This window comes from Tinamus guttatus, unplaced genomic scaffold, assembly GCF_059628265.1.
Source record: "Tinamus guttatus ecotype Peru unplaced genomic scaffold, ASM5962826v1 Tinamus_guttatus_pri_ptg000115l, whole genome shotgun sequence".
NCBI lineage: Eukaryota > Metazoa > Chordata > Aves > Tinamiformes > Tinamidae > Tinamus > Tinamus guttatus.
In genome coordinates, this window is record NW_028288649.1 from 5,486,010 (window position 1) to 5,507,005 (window position 20,996).

The 20,996-nt window shown below is 40.7% G+C and overlaps 1 protein-coding gene across 1 annotated transcript in view; it reads left to right on the forward strand.

Moving 5' to 3' along the window:
• OSBPL10 (oxysterol binding protein like 10) overlaps positions 1 to 20,996 on the forward strand; it is a 95,715-nt gene that overhangs the window by 12,294 nt on the left and 62,425 nt on the right. The window contains exons 2-3 of the mRNA XM_088521147.1: positions 13,434 to 13,609; positions 14,753 to 14,832. Of these exons, the coding sequence (XP_088377273.1) occupies positions 13,434 to 13,609; positions 14,753 to 14,832 (256 nt within the window). The remainder of the gene's footprint in view (positions 1 to 13,433; positions 13,610 to 14,752; positions 14,833 to 20,996) is intronic.

Here is a 20,996-nt window from a genome sequence, read left to right on the forward strand (position 1 = left end):
ACGTACAGTTCATCCATACAGACATTACTTCTCTCACTGTATATGATGCAAGACTCTGATGCTTATGAAGAATAAAGCATTGCCGCGCAAGTCATCACTCTGCTTATAGAGATACCTTCTTTAGTTGGCTCCTTTTGTATAGTTGTTGATGTGTTTTCCTTTGGAAAGTAGAGCTGAGCAATCCTGCATTTCTGTTGACCGTCTCTTCAACTCTTAAACACCTACGGTTGCAACAAGTGCAAGTCCTGTCCAGTTATGCCTAGGTATATGTTTTATTTAATGCTTGCTGGTTCTTGTACAGTACATATCTGCTATCATTCCACAGCCGGTAGGGAATGCGGTTCAGTCTGCCAAATAAATTTGTTATGAGAGAGATAACAAAAGTAAATGCAAGGGAACTGGAGGTTGCTGATAAAATGTGTGTGTTTTGGACATGTAATTCTCAAAGTGTGCTTGGAGGGGTTATTTTAGAACATCCTCTTCGAATTTCCTGGAAGGGGGAAGGATTCTAACTCTCTCCAGCGGAGAAACCAGGATGCTTTGCCTGAGGCTGGCTCTGCTAACGAGAGAATGGCAGAGCAGAAACCTAATTCCTCAGGTTTCTTCTGTGGTTAAATAACTGGCTAGCAGGACTGAGAGCTTTTTTTCCCCAGTTGTTATATTTTGATAATAATCCTAGTATAAATACAAATATTCTATTATAGTCCATTCTGCAGCTTTCCCCTAATTCCTGGGCATTTCCAACCGCTACAACCTCAACTTGGCCCATGTTCCTTGCAGGCTGTAGTGCATGTTGCTGTTTGAGAGGACTCTGTGACACCTGGATTTGTAACCATTTCTAATGGCAGTTTGCTGGAGGCTGTGTGTTGAGGGACAAGCCACAGGGAATGGCCAGACCCTCTGAGCAGACTCTGGAGCAGGTTATCACTCTTAAGCAGGGAGTACTCTGGGTCTTTTCTCTCTACTAGTTCTCAAGTGGAAGAATTCCCTGAGGAAAAGGGGCTGAACAGATGCCAGATAATAGTGCTACTGCTTGGGTTGAGTGAGCAGGTTGGCAGTTAAATCTGAAACTCTTGCTAAGAAGCAGAAAGACGATACGGCCCTGCTGGTGCCCTTCCTGCCTTCCAGGGAGCTGGCTCGCCTCCTTCCCCTCTACTTGATCTTGCATCCAACACCATACGACACAGTCAGTTTAGGGGAAATAGTGCTCTGAAGAAAGACCTTTGAAAGTAAAGAGACCAGATATGGAAATGTGCATACTAAAAATTGGAAATGGTCAAGCTATAAGCTGAGGTCTTGCAGATGAGGCTGGTGCAATGCGAAGAAACTCATTTTTTTGTTCCCCTTGAGCTTAAAAATTGGTTTTTAGGAAGTGACATTTGAACAGATTGAACACAAGGGATGTGGAATAGGTATCTTGAGCAAGGGATCTGGAAAGCTTAATGGAACTGTCACTGATAATAGAGAAGGCAGCTGGTAGAGAAGAAGTATAGTGCAGTTTCTCACAGTTCGCTTTTTTGAGATGGTGTCAGGACATCAAGAGCAGATGTCTGAGAGATGAAAATACCTATTCTGCTGAATTTTGACTGTCATGAAATACCCTTGACTGAATTTAATTACTAGAATACTGAAAAAATAATAAAAAAATGAATAACGAAACTTATATGAAAAAATAAAAGTAATGAAATTTAGTTCTGGACATGTAAAAGCTTCTAGAGCTTTGCTTCTGCAATTTATTTATATAACGATTCCCCACTTATTTGAGCCTTTTTTTTAAGTTTGCTTTTTAATAGAATTATGACTTGTTAGTTATTTGGAGTGCTATGATGCGGATCTTGTGTTTATATTTTACCCCTTTCAGATCTGCTCTTCCTTTCATTTCGGTTTGCGTTGGCTAATGACGAGTTCAGAGAATTAGGTAAGTTGTGGGGTGTTAACTGAAGGAAAAAGCAGCCACCTTACTACTTCACCTTCTGGAGAAAAGAAAATCCATTTCTTGAAAGTCATCTTACTAAATTTCTTCCTGAAATCCCCTTTTCTGTGTTGTTTACCTGCTCCATCCTCATTTTAGGGAATGCTATTGCGGTCTCTTAACGGAAAGCGCAGTGTTTACTAGAGGGAGCTTAAGGAATCCCCTGGGCTTATTTGCTGGCATCTTGGTCTGTTGTTGAACATTCTTCCAAGCTATGCAGGTGGTTCTTCCTTTTATCATACAGTCTGTTCATCACTGCTCGAAGTGGAACGAAAAGCCGTGAGAGGGCCATGTCCAAACGCTGCAGTGCAGGATCCCTGGGAGCACCGACAGCGACGAAGGAAGGTTTTGGGTGCCAAGCAGCACTGCAGAATGGGAAAGACCTTCACGTATCAAACCATGGTTAGGAAAATAGTGTTTTTTTAAAAAAAAAAATCTAGTTTAAGTTCCTTAAACTGAAGGACTGACACTCCTTTACTATGTTTTCTTTTAAGAAATAAGTGTAAAAAATAATGATTTTAGAAGCATGGCTGTTGATTTCATCTCTCTTTGCAGTCCCAGTTCTCACTAGGACTGAAGTTTCCTTTGGGGATCTTGTTCTTGCTCTTCTTTTGTTTGAGCATTTCTGGTTACGGTTTGGATGCCTCAGATGCAAAGAGTGAGGGGGATATTTGGTGCAGGGAATAACGGTACATTCCAAAGCTCCCAAGTCAAATCTTATCCTTTGGAGATGCCAGGAAAACTAACAGTTAAGGATCTCATAATACTGTTTCCAAATGTTGACAGCATCTGAGAAGAAACTAAAGGAAAACTATAAACAAGTGACTAACCAGAGAAGTACTTAGCGCAGCATTGATTTCTGTCATAATTAGGGTCCAGGGAAAAAGCAGGAGAGCTTTTGGAATTGCACTTAGAGGAAAAGCAAATAACTCGCGAGGCCTTGCTGCAGAGAGGTTGGTGCGGTAGAACGGTTCTGCTTGCCCCTGACTTCAGAGGCTGTGGGCTTTTGGTAACTGTAGGAGAAACATTGCTTATAACCTCCAGCCAGGGAAGTGTCTAAGCTGCAATGAACTGATCTTTCCTTCTGCCAGATCTCCCTATGGAGTTTCCTTGTTATGCATACGGATATCCATGAAGTAGTGAGGGTTTATGAATGTTCACTCGGTAAAGGAGACTTGGGATTTTATCAGCTGGTGTTCTTGGCATGCTAGAAAGCTAGTGAAAATCCCCCAATTTTAAATTACCTCCCATTAAATTAAAAAAGATAAAGCTGTTTTATTACCGTGATATAATTGATACTGGTTTTACCAAAAAGAGGAGCACAAATCTGACATGAGAGCGTATGTTCAAATCTGAAGTTGAACTAGAAACAGACCTTTTTTCCCCTCTAAAAAATGCTTTGGTTGTCTCACTAGATTGTTTGCTTCCATGGTTCCATCTTCTACAGACAGATGATATGTAGTAGTTTAAATGCATTAGTTTTTTATTCTTAAGTTTGTAACACACCGGATGTAGTTGCCCCAGACCCTGCCAAACTGCTTGATGCTATTGATGAAAAAGTGACATTGTCAGGATGTTTAGCAGACACTGGGTTTGCTATTGCATTTGCATTATTGACAATGTAACTTTTAAAAATATTTTTTTTTAGTGCTGACTTTAATAAGAACTTTTTTTTTTCTGTTGCGAGAAAAAGTGTAACAAATAGTAGCCGATGACAGTGAAAGAAAGGAAAATATTTCTTAGCACTTTGCATAGGACTAGAATATACTCGGTAAGGCTGCTGGTGCTGCATGGTAAGAGTTGTTCTTTCTATTCACTTGCTTTTACCAGCTATCTAAGAATTTGATTAGTCAAGTTGTTAGTGTAGGACAGGCTGCGTTTTCAGCATGGGAGAAAATTATTGCAAATGCATTACACAAAAGCTGACTTTCCAGGAGCCTGGAGCAGTTGGAAGTAGCTGAAAGCAGCAAGTGAGCTTCTGTTTGCGTTTTGGGCAAGCTGTTGGGGCAGGATTCCTGTGTGCAATGACTAACACTTGCAATCCACAGCTGAAAGTGCCAGCCCAGCGTGTTCCTGACGCTGCTGGCAGTGGACAGAAGAAACAGGTCCCTTTCCCAGGGGATGGGCTGCTCTGCAAAATTCCTCTTCTATCCAAAAACTGACTGATCCGGCAAGAAACAAGCAAGAAGCTGAGAGTTTTGTGGGGAGAATTGCGATTTTGGTTATCTTGTGGTGTAAATGTGCAAGATACTGTGTTTCTGTCTAGACTTAAGTAATTTGGAGACTAAAGGAATATATTTGGGTGTTTAACCTCCTTCATTTAATCTACCGATCATAAAGAGGTTGTAGGTGGTGAAAAATGCTGGAGCTATTTATATAACATTTGTCTGCAGTGAAGCAGCTTTGGGAGGAGATGTTCACACAGAATGTGAACGTACAAGGATGTCTGTGCCCATCCCTAAGTGTTGCTCCATGGAAACATGCGAGATCCAAATTGGATCGAGCGTAACTTTCGGAAGGGCTTGAACGTCCAGTAAATGCCATGTTCTTAGGAGTCTCATGTCGGTAGCTTGCACAGACTTCTGTATGTCTGACTTTCCTCCAAGTAATGCTGGAAAAGCAGAGGAGGAGAAAACATCAACTTTATTATACAGTTGGGGAGGGAGCAACGAACAGGACTTATCTGCCTTTGCAGGCTTTTACAGTGATGTAGTGGTTACAAATTGTTCTGCACATTCTAGGTGCTCTCTGCTGCTAGAATGAGCAGTAATGTCCTCTGGTTTGAGGTGAGCCTGTTGGTGCTGAGCTGTGGTGCTGCATGAGGTTTTACAAACAGCTGAGCTTAGTCATGAAATGAGCTGAACTGTGTTTTGTAAAGGAAAGGTTAGATGTGTAGGTGTAACCAGGGCTGACAGGAAGCCTGGAACAATAATCCCTGAGGGAGAAGGGATGGATCGTTGCTCTCAGTGAGCTGCTAATGGAGGCCTGGTCCTCACTGCTTATTTGCTGCTCTTGCTTCTTCGCTGCGGTAGCTAAATGCAGGAGTCGCTGCCGGCAGCTGCTGATGTTGGTGACTTGGCAGTGACTCCCTGTCATCCGCTGTCAGTCCACCACATGAGATGCACTGAGTTGAGAGTGTTGGAAGTTTTGCTTGCTTGACTTTTTAATTTAATTCTTTATAAAGAGCATCCATCTGAAATCTTTCAAGATTTGGAATGCAAGGATATGTTGTGAGAAAGATGCATGGAAGATGCTTTGTTTTTTAGCTTCCTGTTCATCCCCGCTTGCCCTACATGAATGGATTTGCGTGTGTGTGTGTTGGTAGTTTTTCAGGAAGATTAGAGACAGTCGGCTGATAGGACAGACAGTTGGCTGATAGGACAGAAGAGCAACCTCTAGATAGCTCCCAGAGAAACCAAGAGCATGCCTTTTCTATTTGCAGAGCACCTTTAAGCTTAGCAGGAGCTAGATCATCATAGAGCTTGCCTAAGAGTAGAAAAGAACACGCAGAATATACTAGAGTCGTGTTTTCACGTATAACTTTGCCTTTTCCTACTAGCGTTTTGGTTTAGCAGATGGCAAGACAGAAGCATCATCAAAACAAATGCTTCAGATGACGGAAGTCAAAAGATGATGCAAGCTGGAAATGAACGGGGGAAAAAAATTATGGTTACTTCTCAGTAACTGAAAAACAACCTCCCAAATCTCTGTCTTGCTCAAAAAAAACAACCAACCAAAAAAAATTCCACAAAACAACAACAACAAAATACCTACATCATCATTCACACTTCCTAGTACTGTTGGAAACAGAAGAGGGGAAAAAACCCAAAACACAACAAATTACAGTGATGGAAGCATGAAAATTATTTTCTCTAGGTTTATCCCTGATGTTAAAATCAACACAGTAGAGTGTGTCACTAAAGCAGCCGTATGAAGGTATGGATTCACACGCTGAACTGATAGCCTGTTGCCAGCAAAAGGGGAGAGGTCTCCCCTCCCGCTCCTTGCTGTGCATTCCCTTTTACCTTGGCCTGCTGATCCCACCCTAAAGGAATGCAGTGTACTAAAACGGCAGAAAATGAACCTGGCCAAAATGAGGATAAAAAAATGAATATTTGACATTGGTATCTTCCTTGTGAAGTGCTCCAGCTTCAAAGTCAGGTTACGTTTGCTGTTTTCAGTATGCCTTGGTTGGCATACTGAAGCTATGCAGAGACTGAAAGTCATATCCAAACTATCAGCAGGTTTTGTGGAAAGAAAGTCAGGCCTCTGGTGGTGGTCCTATGGCTAAGTGCTTTTTTTGGTACAGTAATTATTTTCTTGGAGCAAACAAGGGATGTGAAAAGTCAACAGGTGATTGATATATGAAGGTGCATCTCCAGGACAAGGCACAACATCCAGTCACAGGAATCTAGGGTAGAGCAGGGGTTAATCCTTAGCAGTGAGGAAATTGCAGTGTGAGTAATGTTTGTAGATAGAGCTGTCTTACTCTACATTTTAAGCTTCCAGAATATTACATTTAACCTGCTGAAAATGTGTGTTTTTGGTACATTAGGCCCCTTTCTCAACAGTCCATTTGGGGTTGTGCTTTGTAATTGCTTTGTGGAGATGGTTTGACGTGCAGTGCAGCCACAGGACGAAGCGTGGTGGGATGGAGGGTGACATGCTTCTGTAAAGGCCTTCAAATTTGGGGGTGATGCAGCTGCGGGGTCAGCAGCAGTTTTGGCAACTGCTAATGTGAGCAGAGAGAATTAAAAATACTAATATGCAAAAGTTGCTTTTATAACCTAGGCATAACTAAATGCCTTATTAAAATGTATATATGTTTTTCCTCTCAGGGGAGAAACTAATTTTTCTTTTTCCCTCATGTTTAGTGGACTTTGTTTATTTTTGGGAGTAAATGATTTGTAGATGAGTCATTTCTCTCATATGCTTTTTCCTTTGCCTAATTTTTTCATAGGTCCTTCAAAGAATTGTTTCTTAGTGAAATCCTTAAGGCACTTTCTGCAATTTTATTTTTGTTGTTATTTTTTTGGATCAAGTAAATCAGAAATATTCTGCTCAGTTGTAGCTTCCTGGGATGACTAGATGAAATCCAAACATCTTAGTGCAAAATTCAGTCCAAGTGGATTTGGGGAAAATGTTGAAGAGCCCAGAGACTTGGAGCGGAGATGCAGTTGTCTGTTCAGGTTCAGCCAGGCAGCGCCTACTAGTTTGGTGCCCAAATGACTGTTTGGTGGTTCTAGCTTCAGCGAGAACCCATTCGTAGGCAGAATTTTGTGTCCCGCGGACCAGTGTCACCCCCGTGAGCAGCGCGGCGATGGCGGCGGGGTGGTAGCTAGTCGTGTTGTGGATGTTTGCTGGATGTTGTTTTAGAATTGCATAAAAGTATTTATTTACTTTAAACCTAGCTTCCTTTCATTACACTCAAGTTGTTAGAAATGGCATAGAGGCGTTCTAGCCATCTTCTTTTTTTTTTTTTTTTTTTAATATATCGTAGCTGTTTTTTCAGTACTGGATTTTCCTGACTGCAAACTCTGTTTTTGATCTGCTACTTCAGTCACGCTAGATTACAATTTCATCTGAATTAAGATCACATTGGCCTAGTTATTCCTTAGTTATATCCCAGCCAGCCTTTTCTCTCTGATGTGTGATACAAAAAGTGGAGTCTGCAAAATTTCCTAAGTGAACTTAGTCCCTCCCTCCTTCCTTTTTATTCCTTCTGTGACGTGCCATGAAGTAGCAATGGGCAGCCAGCCAGCTCAGTGGCTTGGCAGCTAAGTGCTATTTCATTGCATCAACCCCACTCTCTACGTTTTCTCTGACCTTGACTGCTAAATTGTTACCCCTCCGTGCGGGTGCTCTGTCCTTTCAATGCACTCTAATGGTTTTCTCATTTAAAAAGTGACAGATTGAAGAATCTCAATGAATGCAGGTTAAACAGTTACTTAAATGTAAGCATGTTCTTACAGTCACCTGTCTTTAAATGACAGTTTAGGAGATGATTTTTTTTTCCTCTTTTACCTTGAGCCATAATATTAATTGAATTATTTATGCTGGTAGAGATAAAACACTGCACACACATTTGAAAATCAAGATTTGATTATTAAAAAATAAGTAGTAGCCTACATGTCTCCCAAGTTGTGCCCTGGCAAAGTACAGTTTCAGAAAATGAAGTATCTGTGTGACATCCCTTTCAGTTACTGAACAATAAACTTTGCTTTTCTGATAAAGTAAATTATTGTAAACTATGTAAGAAGGAAATTGTTTCCTTATTCTTGAAAATTCCCTCTTTTTTAGGATTATGGGAACACTGAAGAAAATGCAGCTGATAGTATCTGGATGAAAATTGGAGCAGTGTGCAAGAAGTGTGTGCCTGGAAACTGTGGGAAACTTAAAGAATAGTGTGCTAGGAGAGAAAGCAGTAAGATTTTGTTGGTGAATGTTTGAGCTAATTTGATGCTGAAATGTATTGTGCAGCATAGAATTTAAGTTGTCTGGAATCACTACTTGTCCAACATGCTGGAGAAGATACCTATTGAGGATTGAAATTTGAGTAAAGACTGCACTGTTTCAAATCAAGATATTTTCATTTGAATAATTCTCTTTTTTGATGCCTAAAGCAAAATTAAAAAAAAAAAAAAGAAAAAAGTCATGAAGAAGTACATATTATGAGATTGATTTAAGAGAGCAGTGGGACAAGGGAAGAGCTAAAGTGGTGTTTGGAGAGAAAGGTTCCTCTATCCATTAGTGGAAGAGTAACAGAAAGATGATCTAAAAAGCCAAAACTGAGGCCAGCCTGCTGCAGAAATGTACCATGCCTTTCCATTCAGAAGCAGTAGCTGGCTTAGCTCATCGTGTAATGTAAAACACTTTATTGTTTGGAGATTACAGAAGACTTTGCCTTTTATTAAAGGATTTGCCTTTGCTATTGTGCACTATCCAGGCACCCACACTAGTTTAAAACAAATTAACCCTGGGATTAGACAGTCTGTGTAGCAGGGGTCTCAAGCAGGCTGGTTCAGGAGCCCAGGGAAGTAATTCACACAGTTCTGCTTTCCACGTGGGGTAAGTTTTTTGGCAGACGTCCCTTGGGTTTGTAGTTGTCCAGTGGCAAAAGTCTTTGTATAAACTGTGTTGTGTGTTGTGCAGTCCCCAGTTTGATACCACAGTCTGGGACAGAAAACTCAATAATGGGGAGTGGGAGATGGGATTCAAAACATCAGAAACATTTGGCAGCCCTCCCTTGAAAACTTCTTGGGATTAAAGAGCGATATAAAATCTGATTTTAAGATAGTTATGAGTTTATTTTTTTTCTCAAAATACATCTCTATTTGAGAATATCAAAATGCTTCATTTTACTGGACATGTGCAAATGAAATTTCTCTACCCGATGGGTAGAGAAAAATCCTGGAAAGACTTTGAAACATCATCCCAAGAGTTGCTTTTCCTAAGCTGCTGTCCTGTGGAAGGCAGCTCCCTCACCACGGGTTCTGCCTGACTTTCTGCTGCTGATGTCTTTGGGTGCTGTCAAGGTGAGCAGGTAACAGCTCGGGAGTGAAACTTTCCATGACGAGCGTCTAATTGACAGATAGTTACATAATGCATAAAAAAAAAAAAGCCAAAGTTAATTAATTGTGAGGGAGAGCTCAAGTTTTGAGATGTGGTGGGTGAAATAGAAATAAAGTGTCATTATCAGGTCACGTTGACAACATCATAACTTGCAAAAGTTCTGTCAGTGTCAGGCTCTTTTTTTTTAAACTTGATGGAACAGCAATAAAATTCCAGTTCTCAGAGGGGGCCAGAATGTTTTCTCTTGCCACTGACATAATTTGGTAATGTATTTGTATCTGGTGGCTATGCTCAGATAGCTGTCAGGCACTTACGAGTATCGAGAAGTAAAATACTTGAAAATACCCTGTTGCATCTGACTGCCTCTTCCATATAACACACTTGCAAATGTTCAGTGTCCTTTCATTGATCAGTTGAACTGAACTGAAAGTAACCTGGGAGCAAAATGCAAATACAGGCAATTTATTTTGAGGTGCTTGCTTTGCTGCATGGTGCTTATGAAGAGAAAATCTACAAGCGAGCAGGGATTAACTGCAGGCTAATGGTAGGTGAAATGCCTGGTAAGAGACAGCAGGGGCTGCAGCGAGGTCTGTGGCAGCACCATGCAGGAAGAGGCAGAGGGGAAGCGGCTTGGGGGCATCCAGAGCTTGAGCAAAACTGGCCAGTGTGTTAAAGTAATAATGCTCTGGCTTTAAGTGGACTCTTCTAATGAGTATTAATTGAAAAATCTTTTTTTGTCTACGTTTGTAATAATAGAAATACTCATCTGTCAGTCATTTGGACAGCTGTCATTTGCTTAATCCTTTCTGCATAACACTGTGTTGGTGTGTTGGGGCTAGTACTTCTAATATGCAGGTCATTGTCTCTATTCACAGTTCTTCTGTTCTTGATGCCTTTCCTAGGAAAGGTCTTTCCAGAGGACCATCACCTGTATCAGGTTTAGGCTTGCTACAACCCCCATAACCAAGTCAAGTTCACTGAACTTCGCAATTCAGTGTTGGTATAGAATTGTAGCTTTGTAAATAATAATAATAAAAAAAGCAAGTAAAGCTTTCATTTTACAGGCTTTAGCCTGCTTTTTAGTAATACTGTTTCTTTAGGAAATTAGGCACATGCTCTAGGTGTCCCTGCTGGAGCAAGGGGGTTGGACTAAATGATCTCTGGAGGTCCCTTCCAACCGCAAGCATTCCGTGATTCTGTGTGTATCTAGCATTGTGTAACTCAGCTCTACTACCTCGCAGCTGCTTGCTCTCTAAAGAGTATCAAAAAGTCTCCATCAATGTTGATCTTAAAGTTAATTGCAGAAATACAGGATCACGAGTAAATGGAGGCTCAGTTAGGAAGGGTGGTAGAAAGATGGAGAATAAGGTGGCAAGATTTATGGGTTAGAGAGGGGTTAGTCCCTGGTGGCAGAACAAATGATCTCAAATAATGTCCTTCTTCTTTTCATATAGAGTCATGAGGCTTCAAAAATGTGATACGTGCCATTTCCTTACCTCTACCCTGCTGTATATGTGTATTGACTTTCTATCTTCAGAATAAAAGACTCTAGTCTCCTATTTTTTCCTGTGTTTTTATGAGGATCTGTACTAGGTCAACTATTATGACTCAAGAAAACGTTTCTGGAAACTGCTGCAATCTTTCTGATTTCCCCTCTCCCCTCACTGAAGTCTTTCACTGCTTAGGTTAGCATTTGCTGTGCTTTTGTCCTTTTTTTGCCCCATGCTATCCTTTGAACTACTCCTAAAGTGCCTTATCCTCCTGCTTCTGATGTGAGAATATCTGTGTCTGTGCAGTTTCCTGCTGTCTCTCTGTGATATGGCTGGGTGCAAGGTGAAGAGAGGAGCTGTGCATCAAACCCAAATTCTCGGTGAGCAAATACTTTGTTCTGTGAGATATAAGCAATGTCACGGTCAAGGTGACTGAAAAATCTGGGAGCTGTTGGCCTCTCCACAGGCACGGGAAGCCGGTGTGTTGACAGAGTCAGCTTTTGCTGAGCACTTGGGATTTATAGTTTTGTAGGTGATTTCATTTTCTTTTTTCTCTTGTGGCTTTCAAAGCTGGCAGAAATAGAAGGAGATTCATTTGGGGCAGCAAGGAAGGTAGGCCGCTTGGAGAGCGCGATGCGAAGGCTCACAGCAAGCGAGCGCGCTCTTTCTCTGCAGGTTGGCGCTAAAAGCAGGTTGCAAGCTTCTGCAGGCAGTTCAGACATCATCAAAAGCCCTAAAACTGAAGGCAGAAGACCGATGAAAATATGTTTTTTCTGGTGCGTGTGGCTGGGAGATCGGATGAACATGTTAGGTGCGATGGCTGTGATGTGCAGGGACTCTGCGCAGGTGGGTTGCAGCAGGGCCCTTGTATGGGATGTCCTTGTGCTGCTGTGGCTGCTTTACTTCTGTGAGGTGGCCTTATAGCAATGATATTGCAGTGACCATGGCAGCCACAGTCATCTGGGGGTGCTTTGCCTGGGGGCTGGTGGTGTGAGTGGGACTTCATGAATGTGGCCCTGAGAGCCTCAGAGCAGCTCTTCTTCCCAAGCGCGTTGCCCTTGGAGGGAGAACGAACGGTGATTGCTCTTGCTGTCTTGTGTGTGTGGCAAAGAGTGGCCAAGTGTTGAGTAGCTGCTTAGTGTAATGGCATACGTGATTTGCACTTGGCAATGAAAATGGTGCTGCCCTCGCAGTTGGTTCGTGGTGCTCACCATGGAGCGGGCGCGGTTGCGGGAGGGGAAGGAAGGGAAGGGAAGCCCTTCGGCTTCCCCACGGAGCTACCTCGGGAGTAAAAGCTTAGTGCTCTACAAACGAGAAACGTTACTTAGTCTAGTGAGTCTAAATGGGAATATGGGCAGCCAGTTGTGTCTAAATGTGTTCTCCTTTTTTGTTACCTAAAGCATTTGCTTTCTTTATTTTAACTTCCCAAAATTTTTCTCAAAATCCTGTGAAAGCAGATTCTAACAATAAGCAGTCTAGGAACTAGATGATCATCAGACTCAGTACCTTCCAGATGTGTTTTATTATGTGCTTAGTCACGCCATTTTCTTTGCTTATGTATCAGAATAAAATCCTGGAAGAGTTTGCAGCCAGAGTTGTTGTTCTTTTCCTCTCCTTTGCCCCCTGTTTGGGCTCCTCCCTTCCTCTTGCTCTCCCTCCTCAGTGTACTGGGGCTCTGAATAACTTCTGTTTATTTCTTTATTTTATCTTGGTTACTGGATTTTTACTGACTGGATGCTTCTTGGTCTTAAATATACAATCAGCAGTAAACCTTCTTTTTTCTCTTGTGGTTAGAATTTGTTAGCAGAGTGACCAAACCAGTTTCAGGCTTTTATGCCCCTCTCCCCCTAACTGCCACCTTACAGGGGGCTCCTAGTGTTTAATGGGAACGGAATGTTTGCTTGCTTTGGATGGTCTTCAAAATCCTGCTGTGAGATCTCCACCTGTGAGATATGATCATGCAGGTGAAAACATTATGCTTCCTTTAATTGTCCTTATCCCTCTGGGAAAATGCTGTATAGTGTTTCAGAAGACTAGCTATAGGGAAGAAGCACATATTTATTTCAAGGTTATAAATGGAAAAAAGTATTAAATAATTGCTTTGTGTAATACTGTACATGATTTCCACTTGGAAATGGAATTTAAGATATATGCTAATTGCTTTTTTATATAAAGCCTCTTCAATTAGAAATTCACCTTGCTTCTCCTTTTGTGGGAACCTCACCATTAATCCCAAGAAATATGAAGAACAAAACAAATAACTAAGTTTATTTATTTATTTATTGGCAAAAAGACCTTAACCCCATTTGTTTGTTCTAAGATCTGTTTGCTTCTCTTTGCATGACTGCATGTGAAACCCCGCAGCAGAAATACTCTACAATTGCAATTTCTTTGAACAGGTACTTTGTGCTGGACTTTGAGACGGGGATTCTGCAATATTTCGTGAATGAACAAAGTAAAAGCCAGAAGCCACGAGGAGCCTTGTCTTTAGCGGGAGCTATAATCTCGCCCAGCGACGAGGCGCCGCACATGCTGGTGGTCTACTCTGCCAACGGAGAGATGTACAAGCTGAGAGGTACCGTGTGCCTGCAGTGCCAGCAGCGTGGGGGCTCTGCACCCTCCTGCTGCTGCTTGCTTCCTATAGTGCCAGAAAGTAGTGACTTCAATTGCTGTTTTGCGTATTAAATTATAATGCACAGTGGAACAGTAATGTGAATTTAAATATGCATGCATTTCCAATAAATAGAATATTGCAGGTAGAATATGCCCCAAGAATCTTCTTCCCCCTAGCAGTCAGAGTGGCATGTTGATTGTGCAGTGCATCTCCTTTGCTCCAAAGGATGCAAGGATTGTTTCCACTGCTGTCCACAGCATAGCATTTTATTTCTAATATTCTTTCCCTTTCCCATCATCCTACAGCTAATGTGCAATAATGAATCCGCTGGTGGGTTGGAGAAGGTAAAAATGCCAGTGGAGGGCTGTTAAGATAGTCTGTTCTTGTAAGCTTCGGAATAATTTACTGCACCTTAAAAATTTTTTTTTTCATTCTCTTGTTCTGAAATGTGAGAAAGATAATATAACATGTAAGAGTTCTCTTGAATAAAAAATTATAGACTGCAGACAATGTTTTCGATAACTTTTAGAGTTAACTTTCAAAGGTGAGCGGAGGAAATTTGTTTTCATTCTTGGTTATGTTGTATGAGAATAAAAAAAGGGTTTTCAGAGGGATTTAGTAAAACCATATTTTTAAAAAAGTACAAAGTTTTCTGATGAACTGGTAGTTTGCTTAACTTGCTGATTGACAGCCTCAATATAGAGGTTTCACTGGCTTAAATGCTATGGTATGTTCCTTCACCTTGAAAGGATACAAGTAAAGCAGAAGTGGATTGAAAAAAATACCTCCTTGTGGTAACTATGCTTTTAGTAACACTTGAAGGAGATAACCGTGAAGGGCCCTTGTAAACTTCTCTTCTAACTGGTCTCAGCATCTTGAATTGAGTTTTAGACATGTTGTTCTTAAGAATTGGTACATACTTAATTAGTGTAAATTATTATAATGTGTCCTGATCAATAAATAGCATATGCACATTGTACATAACATATTTTTAGATGTGCACACTTGCACACAGTAGCATATATATGTTTAAAGACAGTTACCTTATGCAAAAAAAGAGTATACATTTGTGTGAGATCCTTCATTCTCTTGTTTCCGTTCCAGCTGCTGATGCCAAGGAGAAACAGTACTGGATAACTCAGCTTCGATCCTGTGCCAAACATCACACGGAAGGTAATTCGAAGGTAAATAATTAGGAGAGCCTTGTCTGGTTGATAGATTGACTGCTGTATTTGGCGTGTTCATATTTAGATAGAAGTCTGTGAGTAGAAAAATAATAGGAAATAATAAGTTGTCTTTCCTCACCTATTGCTCAGAAGGAGCAGGCTTTGCTTTATTTTTTAAGTTAGTCAGACTGCTTTTTTAGTAAATAAATATTGAATCATAATGAACTTATGGGAATTAGGTAAAATTCATGAAGTGAATTTCATAAGTTGTCAGCAGATAGCCATTGAATGTTTGGATAAACAACCATTTATTTATAAACACCTGGGTAATACATTGATTGATTAATACTTTAAACATCAACTTATACAAGTTTTATTGGAAGTCCAGTCTGAGAGTTAATGAAGTGAAAAGATTCATGTAGTTGTTATCGGTGGACCTGATAACAGTTTTAAGTCGGGTTTAAGTCTACCAAAACTGAAAGAGATTATCCTGTTAAGATTTATAGTATTCATCTTTCAGTGGAAGTGATATCTGATTTTTTTTCTCCTCAAAATGATAAGTATTTTGGATAGGTACTTTAAAATTCGCAGACTGTTGGAAGGAGGAGTTCCTTGCCCTCAAGTGGTAATGACATAAATCTTTTCTAAGCTGGAATAGATTTTGAAAGTGGGAGTTATTTAAATAAATGCACAAGATGCTTAGATTAGAAGAAGAGGAATATACTGTTTATTTTATATGCTTTAATATTAAGCTAAAACAGTTACTAAAAATATATCTTCAGTCTTCCAAGCACTTTTATTGATATCTTTAGAAGAATGAAAATGTTTTTTCTCCATGATTGCTTATGCACATAAATATAACTGTAGATGTAAAAAGGTTCATTTTGTTTGCCCACCTCTCCAAGATGGCGAGAACATCATTTGTGTATTAACTGTGGCGTAGTCAGGATTTTAAGTGTCTTTGAAAATTGGACTGCAAAGTGGAAACAACCAGGCAACTATTTTATTAAAATAATAAAAATAAAATAAATAATAAAGAAATACTTTTGATAGCCTGTCTTGCTGCCAAAATTGAATCCTGCAATTCTCTTGCTGGATGGTTAAGTGTTGTTTTTATACAGCTCTTTTCCAGTGTTATTCCTAATATATTTATATGCACTATATAATCCCATAATGATATTTCAAAGTAACATTTAAAGTGTATTTTGAGCTCTTATGACACTTTGTTCCCTATCTAAAGTTCTCTGAATTCTTGCTGGCATAAACAGCTGTATAGTAAAATCTAGATCTGACTTTATGATATGAAGAAGGGATCTGAAGCTCCCTTTCTGGTAGGAATGTTTGTTATATCTCTATTTTTGTTTCACAGATGAAGCTTTATAGTATGCTAATTATTTTGACCTCTTCTCCTACAGCAGAGTATTTGTAGCATTTATATTTTTAAATAAGCTTGATCAGGATTTCTTTGCATGTTTCTATTTGAATCAAATAAACCAAATTACTATTCAAAGAATGCTTTCAGGAAATAAAAATGCAATTATTGCCATTCTTCCTCCATTTCTTGCATGGCTAGCAGAGTCAGATCTGTACGTGGGTACAAGAGGAAATGGTACCAATGACTAATGCATACTGAGTGAAAGACCTTCAAATGATATGAAAGTTCTTGTGAGAGACCTTCAAATGATATAGAGAGGCTGCAGAACCTGTTAGTGCTAATGTTGTAGATGGCATTCTTGCATGTGATGTAGTAGTGAATCAACAAATAAGCAGAGTTTTGCTGAAGAAACTGGCTTTTGGATAATAATCGAAATAATTCTTGTCAGTCTTAATGGCTACGTGCTCTAGGCTGCCCACTTCTGCACAGTGGGAAGCAGCCGTGTGGCAGTGGTGCTATGTGTACCTTTCTACGTATTCCTGTTCAGCTGGACGTTTTATAAAGTTTCCTGAAAGTCCTGATAAATCCTTCTGCAAGCAAACCAGCAGTAGAGAGTCTGTTAGGGAGTCTCAGGGGCTGATAGACGGTAATCATGTAAAAGACATGCTTTAAAAAAGCAAAACTAATGGAAAATTCAGAGGAATTGAGTTCTTCTATCTGTGTTCAGTGTAGAGGGACTTACTTAAACTTTCACACTGGGGTTTTGCTTCATGGATGGAGCATCAGAAAGAATAGCCTTACTGGATCAGACCAAAATCCCCTTTACGATGGTATCCTGTATCAAGTGGCCAGCCAGAAGTGCCTAGACAGCACAAGGACAGAACAAAGGTGCAACTCTACTTGGTCACAATACTCTGTTGATTTGCAGACTTTCTGTCTGATATTCTGCTCACAATGAAGGTCTATATGGAGAAGGACTGACTGGAACCTCTTTTGTGATGGTGCAGGGAAAAGAAGGCAGTTAGGAGCAAGGAAGTGTGGGGTGGGTGAGAGCCTTGAGTAGTTCAATAGGAAGTATTGGCTGTTACTGTAGGTATGAGGGAACATCAAAGAACATAATCAGATAGGAGGTTCAAACTAAAAGATGATTGAAATCTGGAGGTTGATATGGGATGTTTTGGATACCAAAAGCCTGTGTAGATTTGAAAAGCAATTATAAACATTATTAGGAAAAAAAAAAAAAGTGCTTGAGTGGTTGAATAGGAGACTGTTGAAAATAAAGGTACAGCTTCTGTGACAGAAGATCCCTGAGCTGCAAACTGTTGGAAACACGAAAGGCAGCATCTTTTTAGGCTCATTCTTGTACCTTTCCTTCCTATCCTGTACTTACCCTAATAGCCTACTAGTGCCATGGTTTTCTTTGCGTTCCTAGCCCGCCTGCAAGACAAGAAAAATCTCTGATTGATGGGTTTACATAACCAAGGAACCAAATGAATGAACATTTGAAACTGCAGGAGCAGGTTTAGGTACAAAATGCTAACAGAGGTAGCGGCCTGAGGACAGCAAGTAGAGCCTCAAAGCTGGTGAAAGGCTCTGCTGCGCTCTGCAGCACCGAGCGCTGCAGTGTAGTGCTCTGCCCTGGGTGCTTGCAGGTGCTGTGCAAGTAGGCCCTGGAGTTCCTGGGGAGCTGGAGGTCTGTCTCAAAGCCTCCCGATTTGCTTTTTCCCCCCAGCCTTTTGAGACTTGAGCAATGTTACAAGAGGTAGATTTTCTCCTGAGCTTAGCACTATGTATAGCATTAACTCGATTTTCACCTGGAGGTGTTTTAAAGCATCTCTCCGCTGTTCTCTGTAACAAGTAAGTAATCAATAGCTTGAGTACTGCAATAATTGGACTTTAGAGACCAGATATTAGTTACAAGGCAGTGATACTTCACATAGGTGCCAGAGAAATAGAAGGGAGGTAGGGAGGAAAGCATTTCTATAACACTTTTTTTTGTTTTTTTTTTTTTATCTCTGAGTCTCTGATTTTGAAACAATTGCGTAGTAGGAGAAGGGAAGCAGAAATGCTGCATTTCTTCTTTTTCTTATTTTCATTCTGTTTTTATTTTTTTAAATACTTTGAGTGCTGCAGTGAATAACAGCAAATTGTCTGCCTCAAACTGTTTTCAGTGAACAGGCAGATGGCTGCTCATGTCTCTTAACTGTGTAGAGTTTGAATAGAGTCCAAGCACATGTCTCTGCTGGGAAAAGGCATATTTCTGCATCTGGGGAGTTAAAGCCCAAGTAGTCACTGCTAGCTGCTTCTACAGCTAAAACTCACCTTTTTACAGCAACTGTGAAAGGCAGAACATTCTAGATACTCTTAGGAATCACTTAAACATATGAAATGCAGTCTTGTGTTTTTCTCCTCCTTCCTCAGCTGACCAAAGTGGTCCAGAAAATGTCTGAGCTGTCATTTAATATGCTGGGTGTTATTCTGCTGCTAAAACATTTGCTAATTCCTGACTGACTAGCAAGTCAAAATTTTGTCATCTTGAGTGACAAGTGGAAAGAATCAGAACAGCAGGACACCAGAGTAATATAAATTCTCTTAAAGGGTATATACTCTTTCTATATTCTTACAGGATATAGAAATTTCACTTTTACATATTTTTTTTAAAAAAGCATGCACATGCCGATGCACACATGGGAAAGATGGAATGGGAAGAGTAAGATAAGCAGTGGGTGTGTGTATACGTATATGTGTGTAAGTATATATTTATGTATGCATATTTCTTGTTATGTAGGTATAATTATATCATATAGCTGAGGGAATATGATGGGATAACAATAGAATCAAAAAAGGGAACCCAAGAATACCAATAAATAAGTTCTTCACAAGGAAGTAAAAACACATTTTTGAAGTCTTGAATAGATTTTCCTGGAAGGAAGATTCATGGGGGAAAATGTAAGGATTTAGAGAAGATTCTCAGCAGCTCATTCTGTGTCACTGTTTCCACTCTATGGGGTGAAGAGTGCTCTTCCTGCACTGGGTCCAGATCAGGACTGGTTTCCTTTCTTTTTTCATAGTTACTGCATGCTTTGAAACTTGGGATGAGAACTGAAGTGGTGGAGAGAAGAAATTAAGCAGGTAGCGATTAAAAAAAACTGTTGCATGAAACTATTGCTTGCATACAAGTGACTGATTATTGTTCACATGTAAACTGACAAGTGCGTGTAGCGCAAGCTAAGTCTGTCACTTTAATTACATGTTACATCTTAGTGATAAAAGCAGATAAGAGGATAGTATTTTCTGGCAAATAATTGCTATGCTGTAAGAAGGTCTTAATGTTCTTGTTATTCGTGTACAAGTCTTACATTGCTTAATTGGGGATCCCTCAACCTGCCACAGAGTGCCAAATCACACTGGATTTGAAGTCCTCTATGTCTGGATAGGGTTGGTGGTTTTTATAGACTTTTGAGTGATTATGATGTCCAAATCTTAATTAAAGCGTTAGTCAAATTGGAATTAAAGGTATAAAATGATTCTGTGAAAAAGTATGCTTATACATGTATTTCAGTGGCAAATTCCAGGAATAATTTTATTCCCGTAAATGTCAAAAGCTTGCTAGTTCTTGTGTTTCGTGTCCCTTTTTCTGGGCTGTTTTTTGATGGAGGCTTTCAAAGTAGTACTAAAGCAAGTGACAGAGGTTTCTATAGCAGCTTATATTGCCAGTGTGTGCATCCCGTGCTGGACTGGGGCGCCCTGTTGGGGATTAGATGAACATCAGGAACATGGCAGGGAAGAGGAACCTTCAGCTGGTGAAGTGACTCCTGTCTTAAATTGTAATCAAGTGGTAACTTCATTAACGTTTGTGTGGGACTGAAGGGCAGGCTTGTTCCAGGTTTGGCTTGGGGGGGCTGCGCAGTGAGCTGCCTCAGGGAGCTGTATGTTAAGAGTTGGCAGGAGCAGTTTTGCAGCTGGGTTGAGCCCGTGTGCTGGTTCCAACCTGCAGCTGTACATGGCAGTCCATTCCCTTCCTTCTGCTGCCACCTCTCGTGCAGCCTCTGGTGTAGTAGCTGGGGCGTCTGGAATAGCAAAAAACCCACCCTGCTTACAAGGCCCGAGCGCTCTGATTAGCTCCCTGAGGGATCGGATGTGCACTGGTGCAAGGGAAGAGAGGGAGGATGGTGCTTCTAGGAAGTTCAGATGGGAGGATCCCATTCTCTTCCTCCTCCACTGGTTCCTGTCTTCTGCCTTGTTGGTGCAACTGTTAATATACTGAAACCATCCTGGGCCTAGCCAAAAAACAACCTTTCTCTGGTTTAGGCTGGGCTTTGTATTTAAAATTAAGTCAGCTAGTGGCTGCCCCATTCCCTGAGGGGACAGATCTGCCCTCGTGTTCCTCAAGTAGGTCTTATTTTTATCGAGCCCTTTAGGAGAGGCATTTTGGGAAAAGAATCAGCAGAAAACTCTGTGTGTGCATCTACATCTCTGCGTCTCTCTCTGTCTCCTGGTTTAACTCCCTGAAGTGTTTCTGCATGGGGTCAGGTGGACCTCAGACTCAGTGTGAGGAGGTGGTGGAGAAATAATAGCCAAACTACCCATTTCAGTGCCAAGTGCAGTAGCCGTTTTGCTCTAATGTAAAACAGCACCCAGAGTAATGCCCGGGAACTTGAAGATGGCATTTTTGAGATGTTTACAAGGCAGATGTGTAGTTTCTCTCCTCAACTGGAAGAACGGCTGAGACTTGGAGTCCTGTGTCGGTTTTACAAGGTTTCGTTTTGCCTTAGCAGTGAATGGCCATGAAGAGTCTTACCACATG